A 25,079-nucleotide genomic window follows, 5' to 3' on the forward strand; every position below is an offset into this window, starting at 1 on the left:
TGGGGTTGGATGTGTGTATGGGTTGGTGAGTGGGGTTGGTAGTGTGTATGGGTTGGTGAGTGGGGTTGGCAGTGTGTATGGGTTGGTGAGTGGGGTTGGTAGTGTGTATGGGTTGGTGAGTGGGGTTGGCAGTGTGTATGGGTTGGTGAGTGGGGTTAGTAGTGTGTGTATGGGTTGGTGAGTGGGGTTGGCAGTGTGTATGGGTTGGTGAGTGGGGTTGGCAGTGTGTATGGGTTGGTGAGTGGGGTTGGCAGTGTGTATGGGTTGGTGAGTGGGGTTGGCAGTGTGTATGGGTTGGTGAGTGTGTATAAGGTGGTGTATATGGTTTGGTAGTACTGTGCTGATAGAGGTAGTTAGTAGGGTGTATGGGTTGGTGCTGAGTCTGTACTCCTTTGTTTAACTCTTTGTAGCCCAACGTCAGATGAGCAAGCGACTCATTATTAGCGGAGCTGGGCAGTGTTAGTGCGAGTCAATTAGCGCCTGACGGCGGCGGGGAGGCTAATGGGGCTGCTGGTGCGGTGGCTGCTGGCGGTGAGGAGAAGAGAAGAGGCGGGGTGTATATAATAGGTGGATGCAGAGGGGACTAGAAGTGGAGGATTAATGCCTGGAAGAGAAGACACGCACGGCTCTCGCACTGTTGGGTACAGCCATTCCTTGCGCTTTCCCAGCGCTTTGCTATCACCCTCCTTGCCCGCTCCCTGGCCCCTTGCAGCTGGCTGAGCGCTTTCTCTGTGACTGACAGGAGAGGGGGGAGAGCAGAAGGGGCAGCAGTGCGGGGGGAGGAGGAGGAGGAGGAGAGCCTCATTGGAGCCACTCTACATCCAGCGCTCACATCCTAGCGCCTCTTAGCACCAAACTAGCACTCGCTAAGCTCAAAATGGACGGTACCCCGAACAGCTCCCTTCGATCTGCCGACAGCCTGCTCAATAGCACCCTTAGCGGCTTGGGTGACAATGGCTCTCAGATTCCAATGATATGTCCGGTTGGCGGCATGGGCAACTGGAGCAGACTGGAAGGCAACCAGTCATACTTGTGCAACCAGTCAGAGACTTTCCCGGAGGACAGCGATTCCATTATTATAGCCATCATCATCACCGCTCTCTACTCCATGATCTGTGTGATGGGACTCTTTGGCAACGTCTTGGTCATGTATGTCATTGTCAGGTAAGCACTTCACTCCTGATCATGTATGTAGTTGTATGGTAAGCACTTGACTCCTGATCATGTATGTAGTTGTATGGTAAGCACTTGACTCCTGATCATGTATGTAGTTGTATGGTAAGCACTTGACTCCTGATCATGTATGTCATTGTCAGGTAAGCACTTCACTCTTGATCATGTATGTAGTTGTCAGGTAAACACTTGACTCCTGATCATGTATGTAGTTGTCAGGTAAACACTTGACTCCTGATCATGTATGTAGTTGTCAGGTAAACACTTGACTCCTGATCATGTATGTAGTTGTTAGGTAAACACTTGACTCCTGATCATGTATGTAGTTGTCAGGTAAACACTTCACTCCTGATCATGTATGTAGTTGTATGGTAAGCACTTGACTCCTGATCATGTATGTAGTTGTATGGTAAGCACTTGACTCCTGATCATGTATGTAGTTGTCAGGTAAACACTTGACTCCTGATCATGTATGTCATTGTCAGGTAAGGGCTTAAGCCAGTGCCCCTTCCTTCATGCCTGGCACCCCACCCTGGCATTTCGCAGTCTGATGTCTCTCGCAGGCAGTGGGATTACTGTCGCTAATTGCTACTTACTAGAGATCATGTATTATTTAAGTGGATTCACTATAACACTGTATCACACAGTACATTGGGAAACCCACTCATTGCAAACTCTTGGGAGGAAAGGGGATGTGATCAAATCAAACACTAGCAATGTGAATTGTTTCATTAAGAAGCAATGATCATATGTATTTGCACAGATGTATATACTATCCTGTGTTCCACAAGTATCATACAGTGGGTGCCTTTTCCCTACTACTAGAGAAGGTGCATAAAGTACAATACTTCCCATCTAGATCCATGGTCTTCCTCTATGTTGAAATGAATATAAAGTTTCCCTGTGCCCAGTGGACCTGCCCTAGAGCCAACCTTCCCACAGGTCCCTCTTCCCCTGCTAAATCGTACACACGCTCATCAAAGGCTTGATGCCAGGAGCACTTAGATTATTTTTGGATAATAAATATCACTTATCAAGCTTCTGTTAAAATAAAGCAATAGATGAACTTAGAGATGATAGAATCATTTTGTTCCCATTATCAATACAGTATAGTATAGGTGTTGCTACAGAGAGATAAAGACATTGCTGTTAATTAAAGTAGTTTTATTACATATAACTTTTCCTATACCTATAATGATCAGTGAAACAGTATCAATATGTACACAGTGCCATCTATTGGAAGTGATAGTGACATCCTTAACAGGAATCAGGGAGTACGTTTTCCAGACCAAGCCATTGTGGCTAATAACATTGAACTGGAAAAAAATAGCAAACAAAAGCATTCTGTCCATTTTTTTGTTTTATGTTGGTGGTTTGCACCAAGGGGCCAGTCATACAAGTAGGCTGTTGCTTAATTCTAATTCTGTGCACATGTACTATATACAAGCGACATATCTTGGTGTGCCAAGTCAGCACTAGATGCTTCATTAGAGTGTCAGAGTGCAAGGCCTTGAAGATTATTTGGCTTTAGAATAAACATTATTTTTGTGTTACTTTATGTGCATTTTTCCTTTATTTACCTGTATTATTAGTCAATACAACATATTCCGCAATGCTTTTACAATGATTATACATTATTCCTAACAGTCCCTGCCCCAATGCTTACAGAGCTTACAATCTAGTCTTGATTGCAATCACACACTATGGTCAATTTTATCAGGAGCTAATAAACCTGTGCCTTGTATATTTTCCTTTATTCTTCCACAACAGGACACCTAAGGGCTCATTGACAATCAGTGGAGCAGGGTGCCTAGTCATGGTCACCTAAAGACCTGACTCTTTTTGGATTAATGCAGTACTGCCTGTCTTTAGCAGCACCATATTTATAAAGGGTTGCCTGAGGAAGGCAAGAAGGTGTCCACCTTCCCACTCACTACCTGCCCCCTAAATGGGCTGCCATGTTCCTGCCAGTGCAGAGCACAGTTATACCCCAGGGGCAAAGTGCTGAGTGAATAAGAAACTTCATCCTCCTTAGTGCACTTGTATCTGGCTTTTGTAAATGATGTCTCATATCAGTTCATTTGCGCTACAAACAGGGCTCTAAGTGAATGATTTTCCTGGAAACATTTAAAGTTTTTTTTATTTTTTGTTTTGTTTTTCATCATTGCAGTCCATTCGCCGTGAAGTAATTGGTTCTGTATTACACAGCATCCTTGACATGTTGATATAGTTATATGTATATGATTTATATATAGGTACAGCAAAAACAGCAAGATCATAAAACAGCAAAGACAGTTTTATGCAGCCCAGTTATGTTTCAGAGCCAGTCATCCATTTATGTGAGGCTGCAGCAACCACTTTATTATAGTTTCTTGCTCTTGAAAAGCTGCCTGGAGACTGGAGTAATTAGTACATTATCTCTGTAGTTATATTTGGCATAGTATAATATGAAACAGTACAGTAACATTTATTTCTATTGCATATAGATCAGTCAATGCCCAGAATATTCCCTGCTCTGCTGGTTGGGGGTCTGTGTGTAACGGTGTGCCTGCTGTACTCTAATGAAGTAGCTACTGACAAGTGACAAAATATATGACTTTATATTGATCCAGCACTAAGTCAGCCATAAAAAGGACAGGAAACTATTACTTTTTTTCACACCATTCTCTTTGATATTTTCACCTGAGCAGTGTAATCATGTACGCATTTGATTTATCAAAACATATGGAGGAAGTGAACATCTCCAAACCCTTTGGCTTTAAGTTAAATGGGACTTTAAAAATCACAAATGAAGCTTAAATTGGCTTAGACTCAATGAAGTGTGTTTGTTCTGTTAAACAGAGAAAGACCAACTTGTTAATGAATATTATTATTATTATTATACACTCTCCTTTTGACAGTTATCTCTCATTTTTTTCAATGTTAGTATAATGTGTATTTACTCCAAGTAATCTGTTTATGAAATGTTTTTGGTGCTCTTTTGGAGAGAATTCTATATTTTACCTGTCTTAATAAGTCTCTTTAGTCTACCCTTCATATTCTTTCCCTATTTACCTTGTCTCTTTTCCAAGCTCCTCTCTCTAATTACAGATCCCACCTCATTTTCTTTAGTCCCTCTCTTCCATATGTGTTTATAGCCATGTGTACTGTTTTCCTCTTTCACAGGGAAATTCCCCCTTCTTCCTATCCCCTTTCATACTCCTTTTTCTCCCTTCTTAATACCCCTTTTCACTGCACCTTCTTTTACTTCATTTTTCTATTTTACCCTGGTTTTTCCCAACACATTCTTTCCTGTGCCCCTGTTTCTATATATTTACCTTGTGTATTGCTTTCTTCCCCTGTATTAGCACCCCAATCATTTACTTCTTTTTTGGTACCAGTCCTAGTGTTCTTTCCCTCAGTTGCACCACTTTCTTTTCTTGTTTATATTCCATAGTTTCCTCTTCTTCCCTCAAGTCTTTACATTTATGTATTTTCATTATTTTCCCTCTATGCATCTCTACCACACATGCTCTCTGTCCTGCTCTTGCTTTTGTCTTTTCCACCTGGTAGAAAAACCGAGCAGCAAACTAATGTGCTATTACAAAGAGATGCAGCTAGTGAGATACTGATACTGAGCTCCTTAATCTTGTAGATACTCGTAGCTTCTATTTGTATCAGCCCTATCTACTTTACCTAGACTAATGTACCATTCCCAGAAATACCTTGTGCTTCATCCCATATCTCTTATACCTTGTTTTCAGCAAATTAGTTTCTTCTGTTCCTATTTCTTCTATTTCCAGAGTTACGGTATCTCTTTCTTTCTTTTTATAAATGTCTATACGAAGCAACCTGAACACATTACTTAACATAGAGAATATTATACAACTAATTTGGTTTGAAAAAATACAAATTAAAGGAGAAGAAAAGGTAAAAACTAAGTATGCTTTATTAGAAAGGTCTATGTAAAAATAGCAATAACCACTTACAGAAAAGCTGCACTCTATCCTCTATCAAAGGAATCCTCTATCAAAGGAAACACAGGATTTCTGCTTTTTTGTAAACATGTTCATAGGGTATCTAACTTCCTCTCTCAGAAAAATCCTTCATTCCTGGGGCCAGAGTCTGCTCCTCTCTCCTATCTCCTGTTTCTCCCCCTCCCATAAGAATTAATACAACTCACCCCCCCTCCCTTAGGAATGTGTAATCTGAGCTACCAATGGCTAAGCTGCAAGCAGGAAGCTATGAAGACCAAGCTAAAATGGCAGCTGCAATCTTGAACAAATGGAGGGAGCTTTTAGGGCTCTTTACTCAGGTATAGTAAAGCTTCCTGCAGAATAAATATAGTGTTCGAGGTGGCACTAATGCGGCAAATCTATTGGCAGTAAAATGCCAAAATGACTTTCCTTCTCCTTTAAGTCTTTAATAGTTCAACACCAATATGTTCTTCCTGCCATCATTGACAAAGACTAGGCAACCCCACAGTACTGCCAAGTGTGCTTCTAGAGCAGGGGAAGTAACATTTTACCCTTACATCTCTGGAAAGCAAAATATTTTCCAGAATATATCTCACTTTGCCTTTTTCCCTCTTTTTCTTTCCAACAGACAAGAATTAGCACACTTCCTTTATTCCACATTTACTGTCAGCTTTCTATTTTTTTTATCTCGCTCTAGATCCTTAGCTCTAAAGTGGTGCTTTATGCCAATCACACATATGTTGCTTAGTTTTAAAGGCCTACAGGCACACAATTTGTGAGTGCCTGAACATGAGTTATGATTAATTACTGAAGTAAAAAACAGCAGTCAGTATAAATGAGTGGTAAACACAAAATTACCTCCCAGAAACTTAATGAGATTTTTTGATTATAAACAACAGCTCTTTATTTTACAGACTCTGTCATCTACTTTATCTGTTAATGTTTTGTAGCTTCTCTATGTATAAGCAGAAAAATAGATACCCCTGAAATGAAGTAACGGTACAATATCTGCTGTAGTTTTGACAATACCATTGTTGGAATGGTTGAGTAGTTTCTTCTGTAACTTCACCTTCTTTATCAAGTTTTCTTGTCATTATATTGATTTTCCTAAAGGCTTTATGATATTTTTACAGCTAGTATATAAGCCATTACATTACTTGTTAAGAAATGTGAAAGAAGCACAAAAAAGAAGAGGAGAAATATAACACTGTTGTGTTAAAGAGGGCCTGTCATCCAGGCATAAAAATCTGTATAATAAAAGTCCTTTTCAAATTAAACATGAAACCCAAATTCATTTTTATATTAACACATTCAAACCCATTATAAAGGCATTTAAAAATCCGAGCTGTCAATCACATATTGCCTGCCCCGCCTCTATGCCTTAGGCACAGAGGCGGGGCAGACAATACCTTTAGCTTTCCGTTCAGCACTACCTACATGTCACTGTACATCTCACTTTTCCCCTCCCTCCTCATCATCTAATTTTGTAGCCAGTTCATGATATGGACATTTGATCCCCTATTCTGGCACATAAACAAGATTTTGGTATGATACAAAGCTTGCCTCCACAAAATGGTGCCTGCCTGCTTGCTTTGAGTAATTCCAAGACGGAAGGAAACAAGATTTTTATTATTTATAAAGAGTAATTAAACTTTATTTTGCTCAATTAAATAATTTGGAGTTATTTCTTAGGGTGACAGGTCCCCTTTAATACTATAAACTTAAAGACTTTTTCTTACTCGTGTGACAGATTTGATATCCCAGAGATATTTTTCTTTGGATCTCTATCAGGATACGGCTATCTACATCCAAAATGGAGAGTGTGGCATTTTGATTTGGGGGGTGCTGTGGTCTTATGCCTGTGCTCTGCAGGAGTACAACAGTCCTTAGTATGCAGTCACAACAGAACAAGTCTCCCAAATGTTGTGGTTCACCTTTAGGTCACAGTCCCTCAAGGATCCAAGATCTAATGCATACCAAGATTAGTAGATGAGTAAAAAAGCTTCCCTTTAGGGCTCTGGCACACGGGGAGATTAGTCGGCCGCGACAAAACTCCCTGTTCGCGGGCGACTAATCTCCCCGAGTTGCCTTCCCCTGCCATCCCATCGGCGAGAATGTAAGAATCGCGAGTCTTTTTCGCCGATTTCGGGAAATCGCGCCGCCGCGTGTGCCATCCCGCCGGCGACTTACATGTTCGCCGGTGGGATGGTGGGTCATGACAACTCGGGGAGATTAGTCGCCCGCGAACAGGGAGTTTTGTCGCGGCCGACTAATCTCCCCGTGTGCCAGAGCCCTTAGCAAATGCCAATCAAGTAAAACAAATAATCAAAACAAATTAACACATTTTACTGATTTCTTGCCAGTAAAGCAATTTACTAATTTAAAGAGAAAGAGAGTATTATTTATTATTTTAAAAAAGGGCTGGAAGCACATCAAAATGTAAAGGGGTCCCCTCAGGTATGATATTTTTGGAAGAGTCATTCCTATTGTTGTTTTATGTTAGTGACAGGAAAATGCTTCTTGTTGGATTTTTTCCCAGATGAAGATGAGAGTGGAAGTAGGGGCCAAAGCTAATGGAATGTATTAGAATGGCTATCCTGCAGCCTACAGAATTAATGAATGGTGGCACTGGCCATTCTTGCTCTCTATCGCATTGGTACAGCCCTGGTTTTTTATATAACAAGTAACATTTTCTGAAATGTCAAGCCGTTTGGGGGAGATAAAGTGAAGACACGGAGATTATCCTATCACATGAAACAGATAAACTACAGGTTTAAGGTTTTAGATGGCTACCACTAGCAGCTATTCCTAATAGGTGAAGGTAGCCTTTTTCGTTCGTACTAAACCCTTTTATTTTGTGCTGAAGTTCTTTTTTCCAATCTTTTTAATGAAAAAAAGATATATTTGTTTTATTTCTCACAATAAACAAGAAAATAAATGTTTCACTTTAGCACTTCCTGTCACTTCCTGGTCCCACAGAGCACAGAAAAGGCTGATAAAACGAATAACCTCTGATGATGAGCTGCTCAAAGGCTGCTTTGATAGAGATGGGAGGAGTTTGTTTTTTAAAGGTAGAAAAGGAACTCTGAACAAATTGCCCTGTTTGTAAAGGAAAGGGATGAAGATGATCGTTGAAAAATACCAACTGTTAGATTAGTGATTAAGAATAGCAAAAAATTAGGACTATATGATTTTTTTAATTAAAAGAGTAAGCTAAGAATGCACTTATGCAATGTGCTCATTTTATCAAAGATGTTTTTAGGTATACACTGTCTCTTTAAGTTTATTGCAAATATATTTTGTTTCTAGTCATACACTTCTATACACTTTTACCTTCTTTTTTAAGTAGTCATTCTGAAGAGGGGTTGTGTTGTCTTACTTCCTTTCATTGGCCTTCCTTTGTGCATTCTCTGCCAAACTTTATCACCAGTCTTTGTAATCTGTGCAACTATAGCAGCGCCCAGAGGGATTTTGCCACTCCCTAGACTTTCACAAGCATTGGAGCTACACATACCAGTTTCTGATGGGAACACAAACAACCTATACAGCTTTCTTGCATGGTTCTTACACAGGAAGGCACTCTACTCTCCAAGCATTCGGACATGTTGCCGTGTTCCACGAAACTAGAATGTGCACATCAGAGGAACTTTAGGGGTAAAATAAAAAAAAGTACAAAGTTTGCTAAGGTCTAGTAACCTGTTGAAATCAGTCACATGTTTGGAGGAAGAAGCTGGCCACTAAATGCTTCCTGCTTGTATATTGCCCAGCAACCTATTACCATTGCATAGGAAGATACTGGAATTGTGCCAGCAGCATGAGAAACGAAGGCGCATCCACAAATATGAAAGTAGAGAATGAGGCATTTACTGATTACATTGCTAAACAATCATGAAGCAAAAAGGCATTAGTTTATTTATAATTTTAAAATAAAACAGACAATATAAGTGCACTTAGTTATATGCATTAAATAGGAAGTAATGCAACATTTGAAAGATTGCCAAGAAAGTGAACAATGTAGGGACCCAGAAGTCAAAATTTGCTGAAGAGTTATACATACAGAATGTGTTAATATTAACAATAATATGGGGAAATAAAACAAAAAAATCCCATGCTCAGAAAGGCTGGTATGTTTTGAATAAAACTTGACTGTTTCATTGTAAAGCAATATGTGAGCTTACATGTGCACATAAATATTTGTTTTTATTTATTTTTATTTGTCTCAGATGAAAAATTGTGTCCTTGTCATGTTTCCTTGTTTGTATGGTTGTTTTGAGACTCTTTGCAAAGATACAGCCATCTTTGTACCAGATGATCCATATTATTGTGTTCATGGTCTTTTTAAAATTAAAAGGAGTTTAATATATTAATATATTTATTTAGCTATGAAGGGAATTTAGATTATAGGAAGCACCATTTATTTGTAAAAGTCAAGTAATGTCAAGCAAAGGCAAACTCATACAAATGGAGGAGAAATTTGTGTTCAGTTAGTGCATAATATGGACCAAAGCCACTTTTTTGGAATTGGGTGAACTGAATCCAAATGCAAAATGTGCAGAAAAAATGGTACTTCCCATAGTCATGTGGTCTAAAGTCAGGTATTGTTAAAGGTTTGGCCTCATTTTTGTGAAGGTAATTTGATTTGACTGAATCCTACTTGGATTTCGCCAAATTCCAAACCAAATCTGGGAATCGCTGGATCCCTAGTTCTTATTGTAGTTACAGACATGTCACAAAGTATAAGGCATAGAGAAAGAAGAATAGAGGTTATTTTTACTTTTTAGATTTGAATCCCCAGTTTTAGTATTTGATCAACCAACTTCATTAGAATGTTACAAAATTATGATAATATTAATGGACCATCGTTTAATACATAACACTATAGATATATTAGAAACAGTGGTGGAATAGTTACCTTCTTATTGTTGCTTTAGTATTGAGAACAGCAATTATGTGCCTAATTGAACCTAATGTGCCTAAATGAACCTAATTGAACTTTGGGCCTGGGCTCCTGAGAGCAGATCCACAGTTTTGGAGCCTAAGGAAAAAATAGTGGTGGAAGAGCTTTCAGAGCTCCAAGGGAAACCATCCATGAATGAAAGTTATGAGTAATGAGTAAAATGTAGATATAATGAAATTTCTATGTAATATTGGTAGAGTTAAAAATAGATTCAGCAAACAACACATTTCTACAAAGATATTTCACAGATTTCTAGGTAATAAGTGCTATAAATAGTCTTGGATAGGAACAAGGACATAGTAAAATGGACAAACACAGAAGACCTTCACCATCTCCATGGTTGACAAGCTGGCCCTGTGTGTTGTTCAATTCAGCTAGCCAGGTGAATAAAATGAAAATAAAAAAAACTACATTTCTGCTGTACACATATGCTAACATTAATTGCTTCCAAATATGAATTTCATAGATATGCTGTGTTAGCAATGATGCACAATTTATGGAGTGGAAACAGCAACATCGTGTGCATTTAAGTAAAGCCTCCACACTTCATAAGGCTTCCTGTTTTATTATAAGCACAAATTCATAATAAATACTGCAAATAAGCAAAAATAAAATCATCTGAATTAAATATATAAAAGAAAGTTATGTGGCATAAGGGGTAGGTGGAGTGTTGTCTATTAGGTATTTCAAGCACTGTTTCAATTTGCTTTGCAGATTGTGGGATTAAAGTAAATGGGTAAAAGCAATATACTGTATATATATATATATATATATATATATATCAATCCAAATGGTGTCCGCACTCCAAGGCTCAATATTCTGCGGAGTGCATAGCCAAAATTATGTATATACAGAAAATAATAATCATCCGTGGCCAGCACACCCTTCAATGCTTTATCAAAAATTTATTGAAAATATATTGTTTAAAACCGACGTTTCGGTTGAGAAACGTCCTAATGAGGACCAAACGTCGGTTTTAAACAATATATTTTCAATAAATTTTTGATAAAGCATTGAAGGGTGTGCTGGCCACGGATGATTATTATTTTCTATATATATATATATATATAAATATATTCGCTCCATAGTAGGCACTCATGGCAAGTAGGCTATAAGAAAATTCTTTATTGGATCTCCAAATCGATATATATATATATGAAAGAATAGGAGAGGCAAGAACGTGAACTGTGGCAAATGGAGAGCCAGTGGAATAACGACAGGCCCCTTTCCAATTACCACTAAATTATTAAATCCAGGCACTCTTATCCACCCATTCCCCTTAAGCCCGGACTAATTTTGCGACATCCCCTTTAACCAGAAAAGTTCTAGTGTAAAAGAGCAAATTATTTGTGCTTGTGGGCCACCCTGCAGTATTTGGGTCCCAGTTCAGTTGCACAACGGAACCTCATTTTACATTAAAAAGGGAAAAGCAGAAAACAAAATATGTGGAGTGCAGAGAAAGGAATGGGATGAGAAGAGCAGACAGAAATGGAAAGCAAGAGGGAAGGAAATGGAAAGCAAGAGGGACAAGAATCGCAAAGCCAAACAAGGGCTAGTAATGTTTGACAGCTCTGTAGCAATAATCTGATAACAAAAGACAAAGAGCAAGGGGATAAAGAAAGGATGAAAAGGGGAAAAATAAAAGGAAATAATCAAAAGGAGAAAAGATTAAGGAAATTAAAGCAAAACGAAAACAAAGATTGTGGAATAACATTAGAATAGAGAATGTCATTGAGAAGCAATACCCCGAAGCGTCATATCAATTACAAAGACTTTATATTTAAGTATTTTGACATTTATAATAAGTACTAGATTTTGACATATTTTTAAGTTTCATATAAATGTCAGATTCTTTGATATTAGTATTCACATGCTGCTGCAGAGAATTTGAGATGAATTATTAATACATGCAAATAATTCAAGGTTTCACCAAAGTGGTTTTAAGCAGCTTGCTGGCAGTTCTTATTCCGAGCAGTTTTAGAGCATGTTAATATTTATTATATGGGGGCTGTACACTGTTACTGCCAATAGGTGTATGTGCTAAGGCAAATTAGCTCCTTGCCTCAAGCAGCGACATTTTGATTGTAGCACGGGCATGACTTTTACAATAGGGTCAGTTCATACTCCTCGTGTACCCTGGACTCATAGGTTATTGCCAGAAATAGTACCTGTACTTGTTGCCACTATTAAACTCAAGTCATGCTTAGACATGTTTTCTTGATGCCAAGGAACCTGCTCCTCTACAGTATACAGAAAACCAAAATCTAGATCAATGACTTACTGCGAACAGGAGCAATATGATATTTATGGTTATTATTTACCCATAACAGGAGGAAGGATGTCCAGTTGCAGGTTGACATCACGTCCCCAGCAACTTACACAACCTCTATTATAAATGTTTAGCCCCTACTATTAAATGTGAGCAACTAGATCTAGTAATGAGTGAATATTTGTTGAAAAATTTGTAAAACAGCAAACAGTTGCAAAACCCATTAAATAAAGGGACATTTTTCATGGTTACTTTTCTTGGTGTAAAATACAGTGGGGTCTGTGGTTGTTCTGTCATGTGTTTCTTTGTGGCAAAAATTTGCTGTGGTTTCATGAAATTATTTGTTGATGGCAAAATGTGGAAATTTGCCGTACCTGGTTAAATATATTGCTCATCACTAACTATAACCAGTTTTACTCAATCAAATCTTTAAAACATTAACAGGCTTAAACCACCTTGTGCCCAATGTGTACCCTTGTTCCTTAAAGTAAGCACTGGTAACAAACGGTCATAAAAATGCCAGGAGAGATATGCATGGAAGGGTAAAGACTGGAAGAATGCAAGCATTGTGGGTATGCTTAAATCTGCCACAGAGAGAATGCTTGGGGATTTTTGCACCAAATCTGGTGTTTGAATGTGGCTAGCAGTGCTAATATAGACAGAACAAACCTTGTTTTGACATAACACAACTCACAGTTGTACACAGCCACACAACATATTACAGCATTCATTTCAATGAGAAGCTGATTAATTCATTAAATAAAGTAACATGGTGAACCATCAGGCCCGAATGCCTTGATTAAGTTTGCTCCATCTGTAGGTCATGGTCTGTTGTCACCTACCTTTGCTGTTGTTGGGTGCAATATCCTAGTAACAATGGTAAGATACAAACATCAGTCTGCCTTGGCAGGAAATTGTTAGCAAGACAGATTGCATAATTGTGAATGGAAATGAATATACAGACATCTTTGATGATACATATGGATCATGGGAATTACAGAACTGAAGTACTGGAACATTAATATTTTTAAAAGATACAATTACTTTCATTCAACAATTTTCAATAAATGCTTGAGTCTGTTACCACCATATATTTATATATATATCCATTATGGTTACGCTAGATTATGTACTAATGCACTTTACTATCCAGTCTATATTTAGTTTACAGTTTCTATAGCAACGACATTGGCTATATTGCTATTAGTGCTTCTGCGGTCTGTACGGTGCCCATTGACATAGCTGGATCACACTCTGAGTCGTTGTTCATTGGAACCTATTATTACTATCCATACAACACTTTTCTTGTACCACTAAACTTTTTTAATACTAACAGTCTATAGTGTCATGCTATTAAGGAGATTGTTTGCAACATTGTCAGACTTGTATTTCATGACAATCCCTAGATCCATGCGGTGTTCTGTCCTTCCATTGTCATGCATTAGTCACATCATTCTCAGTTTCTAAGCCTTTAAATGGATTACAAGCTGGTCACTGCATGCTCCTTTATATGCTTAGTGCAGCCCCTAAGATCACAATGTTCTTCTGCACATACTAGTGATGTTTACCCTCACCTATTGATGTTTACCCTCATCCTTAGAGCTATATGTAGATCTCCCATTACCCATAGCAAAGATCAACTCTCCTGTTTCAAAGGACATTTTGGAGATCCTGATCCATTCTATGCCTTACAGCAGATATATTTTCTACGCCATATCTCTTACCTATTTAAAATATGAGTGTTTTCCTCAAATTTAACAATAATAACATCGCACTCTTCTGTATAATACCATTGTTTTTCATCCATCTTAGAGTGATATTTTCCTTTGTTAATTAGCACTTTTTTGTGTTCCTAGAAATAACACAGGGGGAAAGGAATCAACATCATTAGCAAAATAAACATAAGCAAAAAGCTCTTTTTGTGATGTAACCACACTTTTTCTCCCTCAGCAAATGAGTCATTATATATTTTTGTGGTTTACCAAAATGTGCATTGAATAATTGTTAATACACTTAGGGCCAGATTCAGTTTGATGAAAAAAGCTTATTTCCTAATTCATATTGTGCCATAGAGCAGATGCGAATCAATGAGAAAAAACTCTGGCCCAAAAAGTCATAATTGTCCCAATCATTTGTATTTCCTTACTAACTTTTTTAGAAATAGCAGGCGGGCAATATATATTTATTATTGTAATATAGTGATGGTCTTGGAATAAATCACAGAATTGACCAAAGCACTGAGATGTGAAACATGGAATCCTTGCTCACTTTCCACACCAGCTACCCTTTACTTTATACAGGCTTCCGTTATCAAAATTAAATGGTTAGCTCTATGGATAGGAATTCTGTTTATGGCACAACATTACACAGCATTATAGCATATATTACTGAGAATGCAGTGGCTGTATACAGATTTCCCTGCAATATTTTAGCTCAGCTGTCAAATTATATTTGCAGAAATATGCTTCTTTCAACTTATCCCTATTGATTCTTATTATTACTGGTGAGCCCAATGGCTTTATTTGCTTTAGATGTTGCACTGGATGCTCATGAAATTACCCGCTGTAGCTGTATTCTCATCAGGGAACCTAATCATGATGGAACATCAAAAGCCCTTATGTCACACTATAATTTGCTCTTATCATTCCTATTCAGTATGACAACCTCTTCCCCTTAGTCTAATGAGCAGCATTAGCTTTAGGTGTAAAATGTTTCAGTATTATCTTTCATGGCTGGTCTTTACTGAAAGCAGAAAGGCAGAGAATACTAATGATTGGGGATTTCTCTTTCTAAATCACTGGTATCTGCAGTGCTGTCAATGTACATGTCAATCATAATAATCTTACCATCTTAACAAAATGAAATGGGATCTGTAATACAAGTAATAGAAGAGACACACACACACATATAAATATATAATCACAGCTACAGAAATGTAACAGTTTGACAACACGGTGCCTAGAACAATTACAGTTACAGAATTGTTGTAGATTAACAATATTAGTTCCCAGCTTGGACTAATGATTACTATGGGTATATCTGATTAACACACACGTTAATTGACAGAATAAATGTAATCAAGTTAAATTATCTTATTTTCCTGCAAATTATAGTAGAGGTTATTCTCTGTAATTGCCTGAAAATTAAATAGGATTGGAAGAAATGATAATGAAGCTGAACAATTATTTTAACAGGACAGCCAGGTACAGGAGCATTCTCCCTTCAATTATGCAGAGAAGCAAGGAAGAGGATTAGCTGAACGCTAATGGTAATTTCTTTTGTAGCATGTTAGTGAGAATACATTATTGTCTCTACTTTACTGCACATGGGGTAAGCATCGAAAAGGCCAAGGCAATTAAACAGCAGGATCCTAGGGGCTGGACAATAAGTTTCCAAGATTGTCTACAAGTTTCCTGGGTTAGGGACCAAAGGGTTAGCCTGGAAGTTGGACTTATCAGTTCCTTCCAAGGTGTAGGAGCACAGAATCATCCCTCCCTCCCTACAGATGGCAGAGGTGTCCTGTGTCCAGTTGGCAGGAGGTGGATAGTTGGTAAGGTAAGGGGTTAACTGGGTAGGCCTGGAGTCCTGAAGGGAGGTGAATAAACTGGAATGGGGGTTTGAATAGCAGGCAGGACCAGGACTGCCTTGGAGGATTTGTGGCATTGTTACTGCTATTTAGTGATGAGCAAATTTTTTCGCCAGGCATGGATTTGCAACAAATTTCCACATTTTGCCATTAGCAAATTGTTTCGCAAAACTGCAGCGAAAATGTGCCTCAGAAAAATTCATTGTGCCTCAAAAAAAGTTGCGGTCACGTCAAAATAGACACGGTCATGTAAAAAAAACAAAATCTTTCCAAATCCAGAACTCCAGTTCAGCTACCTCATTCAGGCAGGCTATCACTCCTGTGCTCCTGTTGTAGCACTAATTACATGTAGACATCATATAGGATATTGGAGGACACCTGACAAGGCAGGGCTTTGCTGCAAATTAGTCTTTATTAGTGTGTTCCACTACATGTTTCCACTACATAACATCTGTACAAATAACATTTAAGTGGTTCCAAGACCCAAGTCCAACCTCCCCCTTAGCACCATTGGTTCCAAGCAGTGCAGGGGTTACTGATCCAGGGCACTCAGTTAGGAGCCTAACCCCAAAAAAACTTCTTAAAGTCCAAAGTTATTTTTTATACATGGCCCAGGAACTACCAAGCAATTGGTCTTCCACCATAGTGTAGCTTTAAAAGAAAATACATATTCCAGGCACAAGCACAATACAAATACTGCCCATCTTAACATGTTAATAAACATCTGCTGCCTTTTTTCCCCAAGGGTGGTCTGGTTATTGAGTTTTGGGGGGTAAAGGAGGGACGGGATACTGTGAATCTTAATGCTGCACATGTCAAGGGAAAAGGTACTGCTTAGTCGATTATATGGGAAGTAGAAAAAGGTAAGTTAAGTCAGGGATGTTTACTAAAAGAGGTGCACACATTCATCTGGGGTTTGGATTTACCCCAGCCATAAATGAATCTAAGAATACTCTGTGAAGCATCTAGTTATGGTGACTCCATGGTTAGCTTTGCTGCCTTTCAGAGCCAGGGTTCTGAGCTCAATTCCAACCTAGGAACATTATTATCCACAATCATTTTGTATGAGTAGGTTTCCTCTGATTGAATAGGCAGGTTTATTGGCTCATGACAGGGCCGGAACTAGGGGTAGGCAGAAGAGGCACCTGCCTAGGGCCCAATCGTGAGGGGGCACTAGGCAGGTATCTCTGTTGCCCACCCATTGTCCGGAATCTCTTACCCCCACTGCTAATTTTATGGTGCTCCCCCCTGTGCATAGCGAATGCACGCTTTAGACGCAGCGCTCCCCCCTCAATGATGCGCGTTCGTGCATGCGCGGGGGGTGGGGAAGCAGTAGTGGGGGCTAGGTGGCCGGCTGGGTCGCCCAGGGCGCCTGCCCAGCTTGGTTGATTAAAATAACCTTAATGTGTTGCGCAAATATTACATATACAGTGTACATATGCTAGCACTAAATATATTATACTGTATTACGAAAGCTTTTGGTATATGTGAAATTAGCCTTAGAGAGAAATGAACATGTGTTGCCACTTTCATGCTTGCCAGCACATTTACTTGCATGAATTGGCTTTAGAGGCATGAACATGACTATCTACAATCCTTATGCAGCACAAACTCCAAAAAACATTTTCATTTTATTAGTGAACCTTGCTTCTTCTTAAAACTCCAGTGTATCTAAAATTGCATATATCGATGCAATGCAAATGAATAACATTATTTTATTACAAGCCAACAAGTTCAGTTTCTGTAGTAGCCTGCAGTAATGGAGTCTGACCAAATATCTTTTCTGTTATTAACGTTGTTTATTCCAAAATGGAAATTTGGTTGAATTTATATATTTGTAAGCAATTCATTGGGAAACACAAAATTAGCTTTTTCAATGGAAAGCAGTGTTAAAAAACTAAGTTCTAAAAGTCATATAGTGTAACATTGGTTATGTATTAATAATAACACAAATATAGAATACTTTATACCCACTTTAAGAGGTGCCCTGATTGAATTAGAGACATCAGGAAAACACCCATACATTAGTACTAAAATTTTGACCAATATATCTTCAACTAATATAATTAGGGTGACCAGATCACTTAAAAATTCAGGTACAAGTCTAATAAATACATATTAATTGTAATTAAACTGCAATCATTTCAGCCCTTGGACGTGTCCATGAATGTCCAAGTTATCTGGTCACTCTAATATAAATAGATATTTTTACCAACTCTTACACATACTCTCACGTCAGTGGAAGTGATAACACAAGACAAATGGCACCATCATTTTTAAGGGGTAATATTATTTCCACTCTAGCAATGACAATACTGCTCATGTATGCATGGCCTACGTGTCTATTAATCCTGAGTGACAATTGTGTGGGAGTGAGGATTACAGAGCAATAACTTAAGCTCCATCTGTACAGCCAATCTAATCAAAGCTAGATCTTGCCAGGATTATATAAGTGATATATAGTCTTTCGTATATTGTATCATAACATGAAATCCTTTAACAAGAGCTCAAGCATCTCAAACTTAATCCACTTGGAAATTGTAATGAATTTGACAAAGGAAGAACCTTGCCACAGAGAGACCCAAGGGCCGAATGGAGCAGTCCATGAGGCTTTTCCCTGTTGTTGTGACTGAGCTGACATATGTGCCAATTTATGAAATAAAGGTGGATTTATGAAGCATGAAGAGTGTTGCCAAATTCATTTATAGCTGAATTATGAGCACTATTAGAAATCTGTATTAGGGCCATGTGACCTAGAACTGCATTGACCACACTTCAACATAGATTTGTGCTTCAGACTGCACTGGTTTCTAAGCATCTGGTTGGTATGCTTATGTATAAATACCATACAGTAATGCAGAATGCATGATACAAGCAAGGCAAGTAGCCCAATGACCCGTAGGGAAACGTAGGGAAGCAGGGGCATGACGTAGCAGTAGGACAGACATAGCCACTCCCAGTTTTTTATCTGATTGGTTATTTTGTATTGGGGTATAAATAGCTGGAAAACGTTCCCGCTCCTCATCCATTTTAGGCAGCATAGGAAAACGCCCACCCTCCCTCCCTATAGAGGTGGAGGCAACAAGTGGTGTTGGCGGGGTGATTCAGTTGGGGGAAAACAATGGTTGGGTTAGGAAGGGAGTTTGTTAATTGTTTGGGGATGGCATGCCTGGAACCTCAGGGGTAAGTAAGTGGATTAGGAGGTGAGTTTTGTTGGGTAGGGGGTTCCGGGCTGGAAGGGCTGGGAGAATGGCGGGTCAAGATCCGACGTTGCTCACGTCATGTTATCGCATAATATGTTTGCATAGAGAAAGGTGCATTGGTAGAAACTGCTAATTCGTCATGCTACATAAGGATTATGCAAGTATTGGGCTGGGAGAGCTGACAGTTCAACATTATGGATTTCTGATATGTCTTTAAAGAAAAGAGACTGGTGCAGATTTCTGCTGCAATTTACACAGTCAGTGAGGAATATTTCATACATTTCAAGAGAAGTGTGGACAGGTTTTTATTTTTTTGTTTTTTCACTGATCTGACAACTCTAATGATAAACAGCTTATAGAAGCAAAATGAAATGCAACATATCAACAGCAATAATTACTGTAAAAGAAAAAAAAATGATCTGTGAATGCAATTACTTCAGGCTCATGTGTGTGTGTCTCTCTCTCTAAGGATTCTCTAAAACATGAAGCTGAATAGAAGTCATATGAAAGCAATCTGCCTGTAGATCCATTCTACCCCAGGCATCTAAATAATAACTAGTGAAGTTACTTTTCCTGATCGTTTGTATAAAAGGACTTTTTCCCAAAGCCCAGCTGCCCTAAATGTTTTATGCAGTAACATTCACAAACTGGAATGAGTGCTCATTATTGAAGAATTTTACTTACTGTAATGGAACAGAATTTTCTGCCATTAGTTCCTGTATGAAGTATCTTAGCATATGATACAGGAAAAGATTATTTAGTAATCTTCCATCGTCAGGTCTCTACAAAGGCATGAAAAACATCCATTTTTTATAAGAACACTAACAGGTCCTAAAATTGACAATGCTGCCCAAAGTAGGACAGACACAAACTTTCCACTGTTTTATCATATGAGCAAAAGTTGAAGAATGGTGGGAGGTGTACAGTAGTATTTCTTTTCCTAAGCGCAACACTGCTTAATAAAATTCTTAATCTTCCAGGGACCACTAGATGCAACAAAATAAGATAATTTCCAAATCACAATTATATCTGCCTTTCTGGAGATTGATTACAGTGTAATATTGGTGAGCAAAAATTACACTGTAATCCTAATATGTTAGATAATAACAAGGCGACTGACGTAATGTTGTGTAATGTTGCTTTTAGGAGTATTTTTTGTGGATCCATCATGCTTTCATCCTTTATTATGTGCTGGAAAATTCTGCAAAATTTAGCTAGAGCAACACTGTTATGTTTTATCCTGTTTACAGTGGATTTTGGCTGCCCATTTCCTCTTGACTGAGCCATAATGGCTGCCTCCCTGACTGATATATGAAATGGACACATTGATAAATTGATCAAAAAAGTTAGAAAGTCCTACTGGGTAGGCAAAAAGGATTACCAGCAGCACACTGTAAATTTCAAGTGTTGCAAAAACAATTTTATTCAGTCTAAAAACATACAAGATACAAAAATTTGAATATTGAACATTTGGGACAGATCCATTTGGCCTGCCCAACAGGTGGCTAAATCAGGAAAATTTCTACTTGCTTTGTGACTGGTCAATTGAAAATATGATTGCTAGCCTAGCTTAACTTAAGAATGAGCGCACAATAGAGAGGAATAGACCACAAACAAATATTTACTTTGTTGTGTTCGAAATAACAAAGACATAATGCATGCAACAATAACATAACATAGGCATTCAATTCTTGATATGTACTGTATATTTCTAGAAGAAATATGCATAATCTATCTTTCTTTCTAATGCACCAAGTGCAAGTGTGATAACACTTAACTTGCATTTGAACCACAACAACATGCCCTCTCTAAGTTTCCAAGTAAGGTGCAGTTCTTTGTTACTAGTTTAGAAGCGCAAATTGCTGTGCTTTAGACTTTGCCACTTTGCCACTTTGCCACATATATGTAATGAGACCTCAGGGCTCCCTTTGCATGTCCCTTTGGATGCCACAATATACTATAATACAGGTATGGGACCCATTATCCAGAATGCTCGGGACCAAGGGTATTCCAGATAAGGGGTCTTTTCATAATTTGGATCTCTATACCTTAAGTCTACTAAAAAATCAATAAAACATTTATTAAACCCAATAGGTTTATTTTGCATCCAATAAGGATTATTTTATCAAGTACAAGGTACTGTTTTATTATTACAGAGAAAAAGAAAATCAGTTTTAAAATTCTGAATTATTTGATTAAAATGGAGTCTATGGGAGATGGGCTTTCTGTAATTCGAAGCTTTCTGGATAACAGGTTTCTGGATAAGTTTGCACACTAGACACAACACTTGCCCACATGTAACATAAACTGTTATGTTGTTTATTCGTATACAGGTATGTGTCTAGTGTGCAAACAAAATTTACCACAGAAGGTACAGTACTTTGCTTATAAAAATTCAACATTTTTCTTATATATTAATGAATTGAAGCCGCTTCATTTTTCAGCTGTGAATGCACAGGGGAACCCTAAGAAGTAGAAATGAAACAATCTTGTCAGAAATGTATTGATGCTTTTAACATAACACTATGGACACAGAATACAGTGTTTAGTGCTTTGCTGATGCCGGCAAGCTTTGAGCTTACTTGAACTGCTTATGCTTTGCAGTTTGCAGAACAATCTATATCATCCCTATTCATCATAGACCCTGCTTTTTATGTTTGGGATGTCAGGATTCACAATGCAGTCTGAACATGGTGACAAGACTGATTACATTGATACACTGACTTTAAATGCCCAGCCATCTATGCAGTTAGGTTTAGTATCATAAAAGAACCACTATATGAAAAAGACTTGTTCTCTCAGTGAGAAGACCATGTAAACAACTAAGAAATTTTTAAGTATTCCAGTATCTTGGAAGAAGAAGAATACATTAAGGTGTATTATCCACCACCTTGAGTTTGAGACTTGTTCTTTATAATGAGATAAAGTGATTGTTACTAGAATGAACCAAATCCACAATATGTTGATTTATCCAAATCCCAGACATAAAAAGCTGTATAATAAAAGTCCTTTTCAAATTAACCATGAAACCCAAATTCATTTTTATATTAACACATCCAAACCCATTATAAAGGCATTTAAAAATCCCAGCTGTCAGTCATATATTGCCTGCCCCCCTATGGCTTAGGAATTATTTCTTAGGGTGACAGGCCCCTTTTAAAGGACAAGGAAAGGTTAATATAAATTAAAAGTAAGTCTAAAGGCATTCTTTTTAAGTACTTACTGCATATCTAAATTCCCAGATCCCTGCTTTCTTCTCTGAGATATGGTGCTGGCAGCCTACAGCAGTGTGAAGCCTACAGTGATATCACTGAAATCTCTCTCCCCTTCCTGTAGGTGCCAGCGGCAGCCTTCCTATTCTCTGAGCATGTGTGTAACTTGATCCTGTCTCCTGTTCTGAGCTACACATGCCCACCAGCCAATCAGAAGCGGATCTGGCAGAGGGGATGGGGGGAGGGAATGAAACACATGTGCAGTATGAAGCAAGGAGGGAAAGGAAGGGAGAATACCATTTTAGAGATGGCTGCCTGTTCTAGAAAATGTGAAGTAAGTGTGACTGAGTAAATATTTGATTAGGTGAGCCAAAAGTGGGGCGTTTTTACTAAACAATAGGAGGACTATTGGGCAGTATGCTTTTTAAATTTTGACTTGCATTCTCCTTTAAGAAAAGATTTGCCCGAATACTAAACTAAATCCAATCCTTAAAAAGAATATTCAGATATGAGAAGTTGAAAATAAAAGAAGACTTCAGTGCTTTAAAATCTTGTAATATTAAAACAGGCTAACAGTTGGCAAAATGCTAATCCTTAAGAGGGCTTAAATCCATGATTCAGTGCAGGGGTGGCCAAAACGTTGATCGCGGTCCACCAGTCGATCCCCTCGTGGATTTCTGGTGGACCACATCGAACCCGGAAAATGTGGCGGTTCCACAGTTTTATTGGGTATGCGTACGTAGGCATGCTGCATTGTGTACGTATGAGGGGAGGGGCCAAAAGTCAGCCGCAGGGGGGGGGAAAGTCTGACCACCCCTGATTTAGTTCATTACTGTTTGGGATATTTAACATTAAATATCATGAAAAATTCCTTTGTAATAAATCAGAAGGGATGTGGAGGGGGAAATGGCAAAGTTTACTGTATGCAGCAGGTTGCTGCTTATGTTATCCAGCACCCCATGTTTGGTTAAATAGCTTCATACCTGTGTTTACAGTACTTTATTCCAGCTCCAGCAACTGTTACTTATACTGCTGATTAGCAAAGCTGCTGCCTTGAGATATGTGTTGGGTAGATCCAACAGTTGTACAGTATGTCATGGAATTTCAATTTAGCATTTTTGGCCACTATGGTCATGGATACATTTGGTCCAACTGGAATGCTGGCTTATTTCAGTCACTTCCTTGTACAACATATGCTATGCTGATGTGTTTATTATACTAAATATATATTTTAATTATGGTGTGTTACTCTTTAACTCCATTGTCCTATGGTGCATTCTTCACCAGCTTCTATAACACTTAGATATGTGTCATTAGACATGTAACTACTCATGTATGAAAATAAAAGGGCTACAAAATAAATAGAAAATACTTTTTTGCCCATTTCCTAGTGCAACACCTGCAGTATTTATCCCACTAGATTCTCACTGCAAGGCAATGCTTTCAATAAACTCTAGTTTCACTTTTGCACTGAGGCATAGATACAAGAATCGTTAGAGAGAAAATGTGGAGTCATTACTTGGACAATAGCAAAATAAATGTAAGATAGCAGTGAGGTGGAACAAACAGCAATAGTGGGTGAACCAGTGTCCAAGTATTTTGTACAATAAACAGACAATATTGTAACTCCTTGCTGTTGACTGTCTGCATGCAGTCACTGTTCATTGATCTACACAGCAGGAGGTAAATGGATGGAAGAATAGCAGAAAAGAAGGAACGTATTTGCGTGTATGAAATAGAAAATAACAGAATATGGCTGCAGTTTACAGATTAATAAATAATGATTTTTTCTGCAAGCAGCGCTACTGTTAGGTACAAGTTACTTTTCTTATTTCTCTGCGAAGTATTAAAAACCAGGCTCTCTAAATCAGATCCTGCTAACTTCAAAAATAGATACACTGAAAGGGCTTGTGGGAGCACTCCAAGGCTAAATAGAATATACAAATGCAATGGAAGTGCGACTGATCTGGCCAAATTAACTACAAGCATACAAAAAGAGAGGGGGATTGATCAATGCACATTCCCTGGTCCCCTGTTTCATAAGTAAATTGTCTATGCTAGTGCATGTATTCACAAAAAACAGGGGTTTAGTTACAAAATTATGATCATAAGATTGGTAATCCACCATACTACGTCAAGGTAAACCCCATATGGGGGTCATATCTATTTACCTCTGGTCATATTTTTCAAAGGCTGGCACTCCCATGCCCCCGTACCTTCTCATACTACTACTACTAATGATGATGAAATATAAATGCAAGCCACACAAGAATAACTTTTTTGCTTAAAGTAGAAGGAAAGGTAAAAACTAAGTAAACTTTATCAGATAGGTCTATGTAAATACAGCCATAATCACTTACAGTAATGCTGCACTGATTCCTCTACCAAAAGAAACACAGGATTTCTTGTCTTCTTTTGTGTATACATGTTCTTCAGTATCATATTTCCTTCTCTCAGAAAAATCCTTCAGGGCACGGTACGAGTCTGCTCAGTTTGCTCCCTTATCCTGCTCCCCCTCCCATCTCGACCCTCTCCCTCTTCTTTCTTCTGCCCCCCCCCCTTCATCTTTCTCTCCCCCTCCTAATTGTGCTGTGTAATCTGAGTTGCCAGCAGCCAAAGCCGCAGCAGTGAAGCTACTGAGACAAAGCTAAAATGGCAGCTGATATCTTAAACAGAGGAAGCTTCTAGGGATGTTTATTAAGGTATAGTAAAGCTTTCTGCAG

At 38.4% G+C, this 25,079-nt stretch overlaps 1 protein-coding gene across 1 annotated transcript in view; it reads left to right on the plus strand.

The window, feature by feature from the left end:
* The first annotated feature begins 388 nt into the window (after nucleotides 1-388).
* Nucleotides 389-25,079, plus strand: part of oprm1 (opioid receptor, mu 1) — a 58,373-nt gene continuing 33,682 nt past the window's right edge. Inside the window, exon 1 of the mRNA XM_002933863.3 lies at nucleotides 389-1,164. Within this exon, the coding sequence (XP_002933909.1) occupies nucleotides 878-1,164 (287 nt within the window). The 5' untranslated portion in view covers nucleotides 389-877. The remainder of the gene's footprint in view (nucleotides 1,165-25,079) is intronic.

The sequence above is a fragment of the Xenopus tropicalis genome, chromosome 5, assembly GCF_000004195.4.
Source record: "Xenopus tropicalis strain Nigerian chromosome 5, UCB_Xtro_10.0, whole genome shotgun sequence".
Taxonomy (NCBI): domain Eukaryota; kingdom Metazoa; phylum Chordata; class Amphibia; order Anura; family Pipidae; genus Xenopus; species Xenopus tropicalis.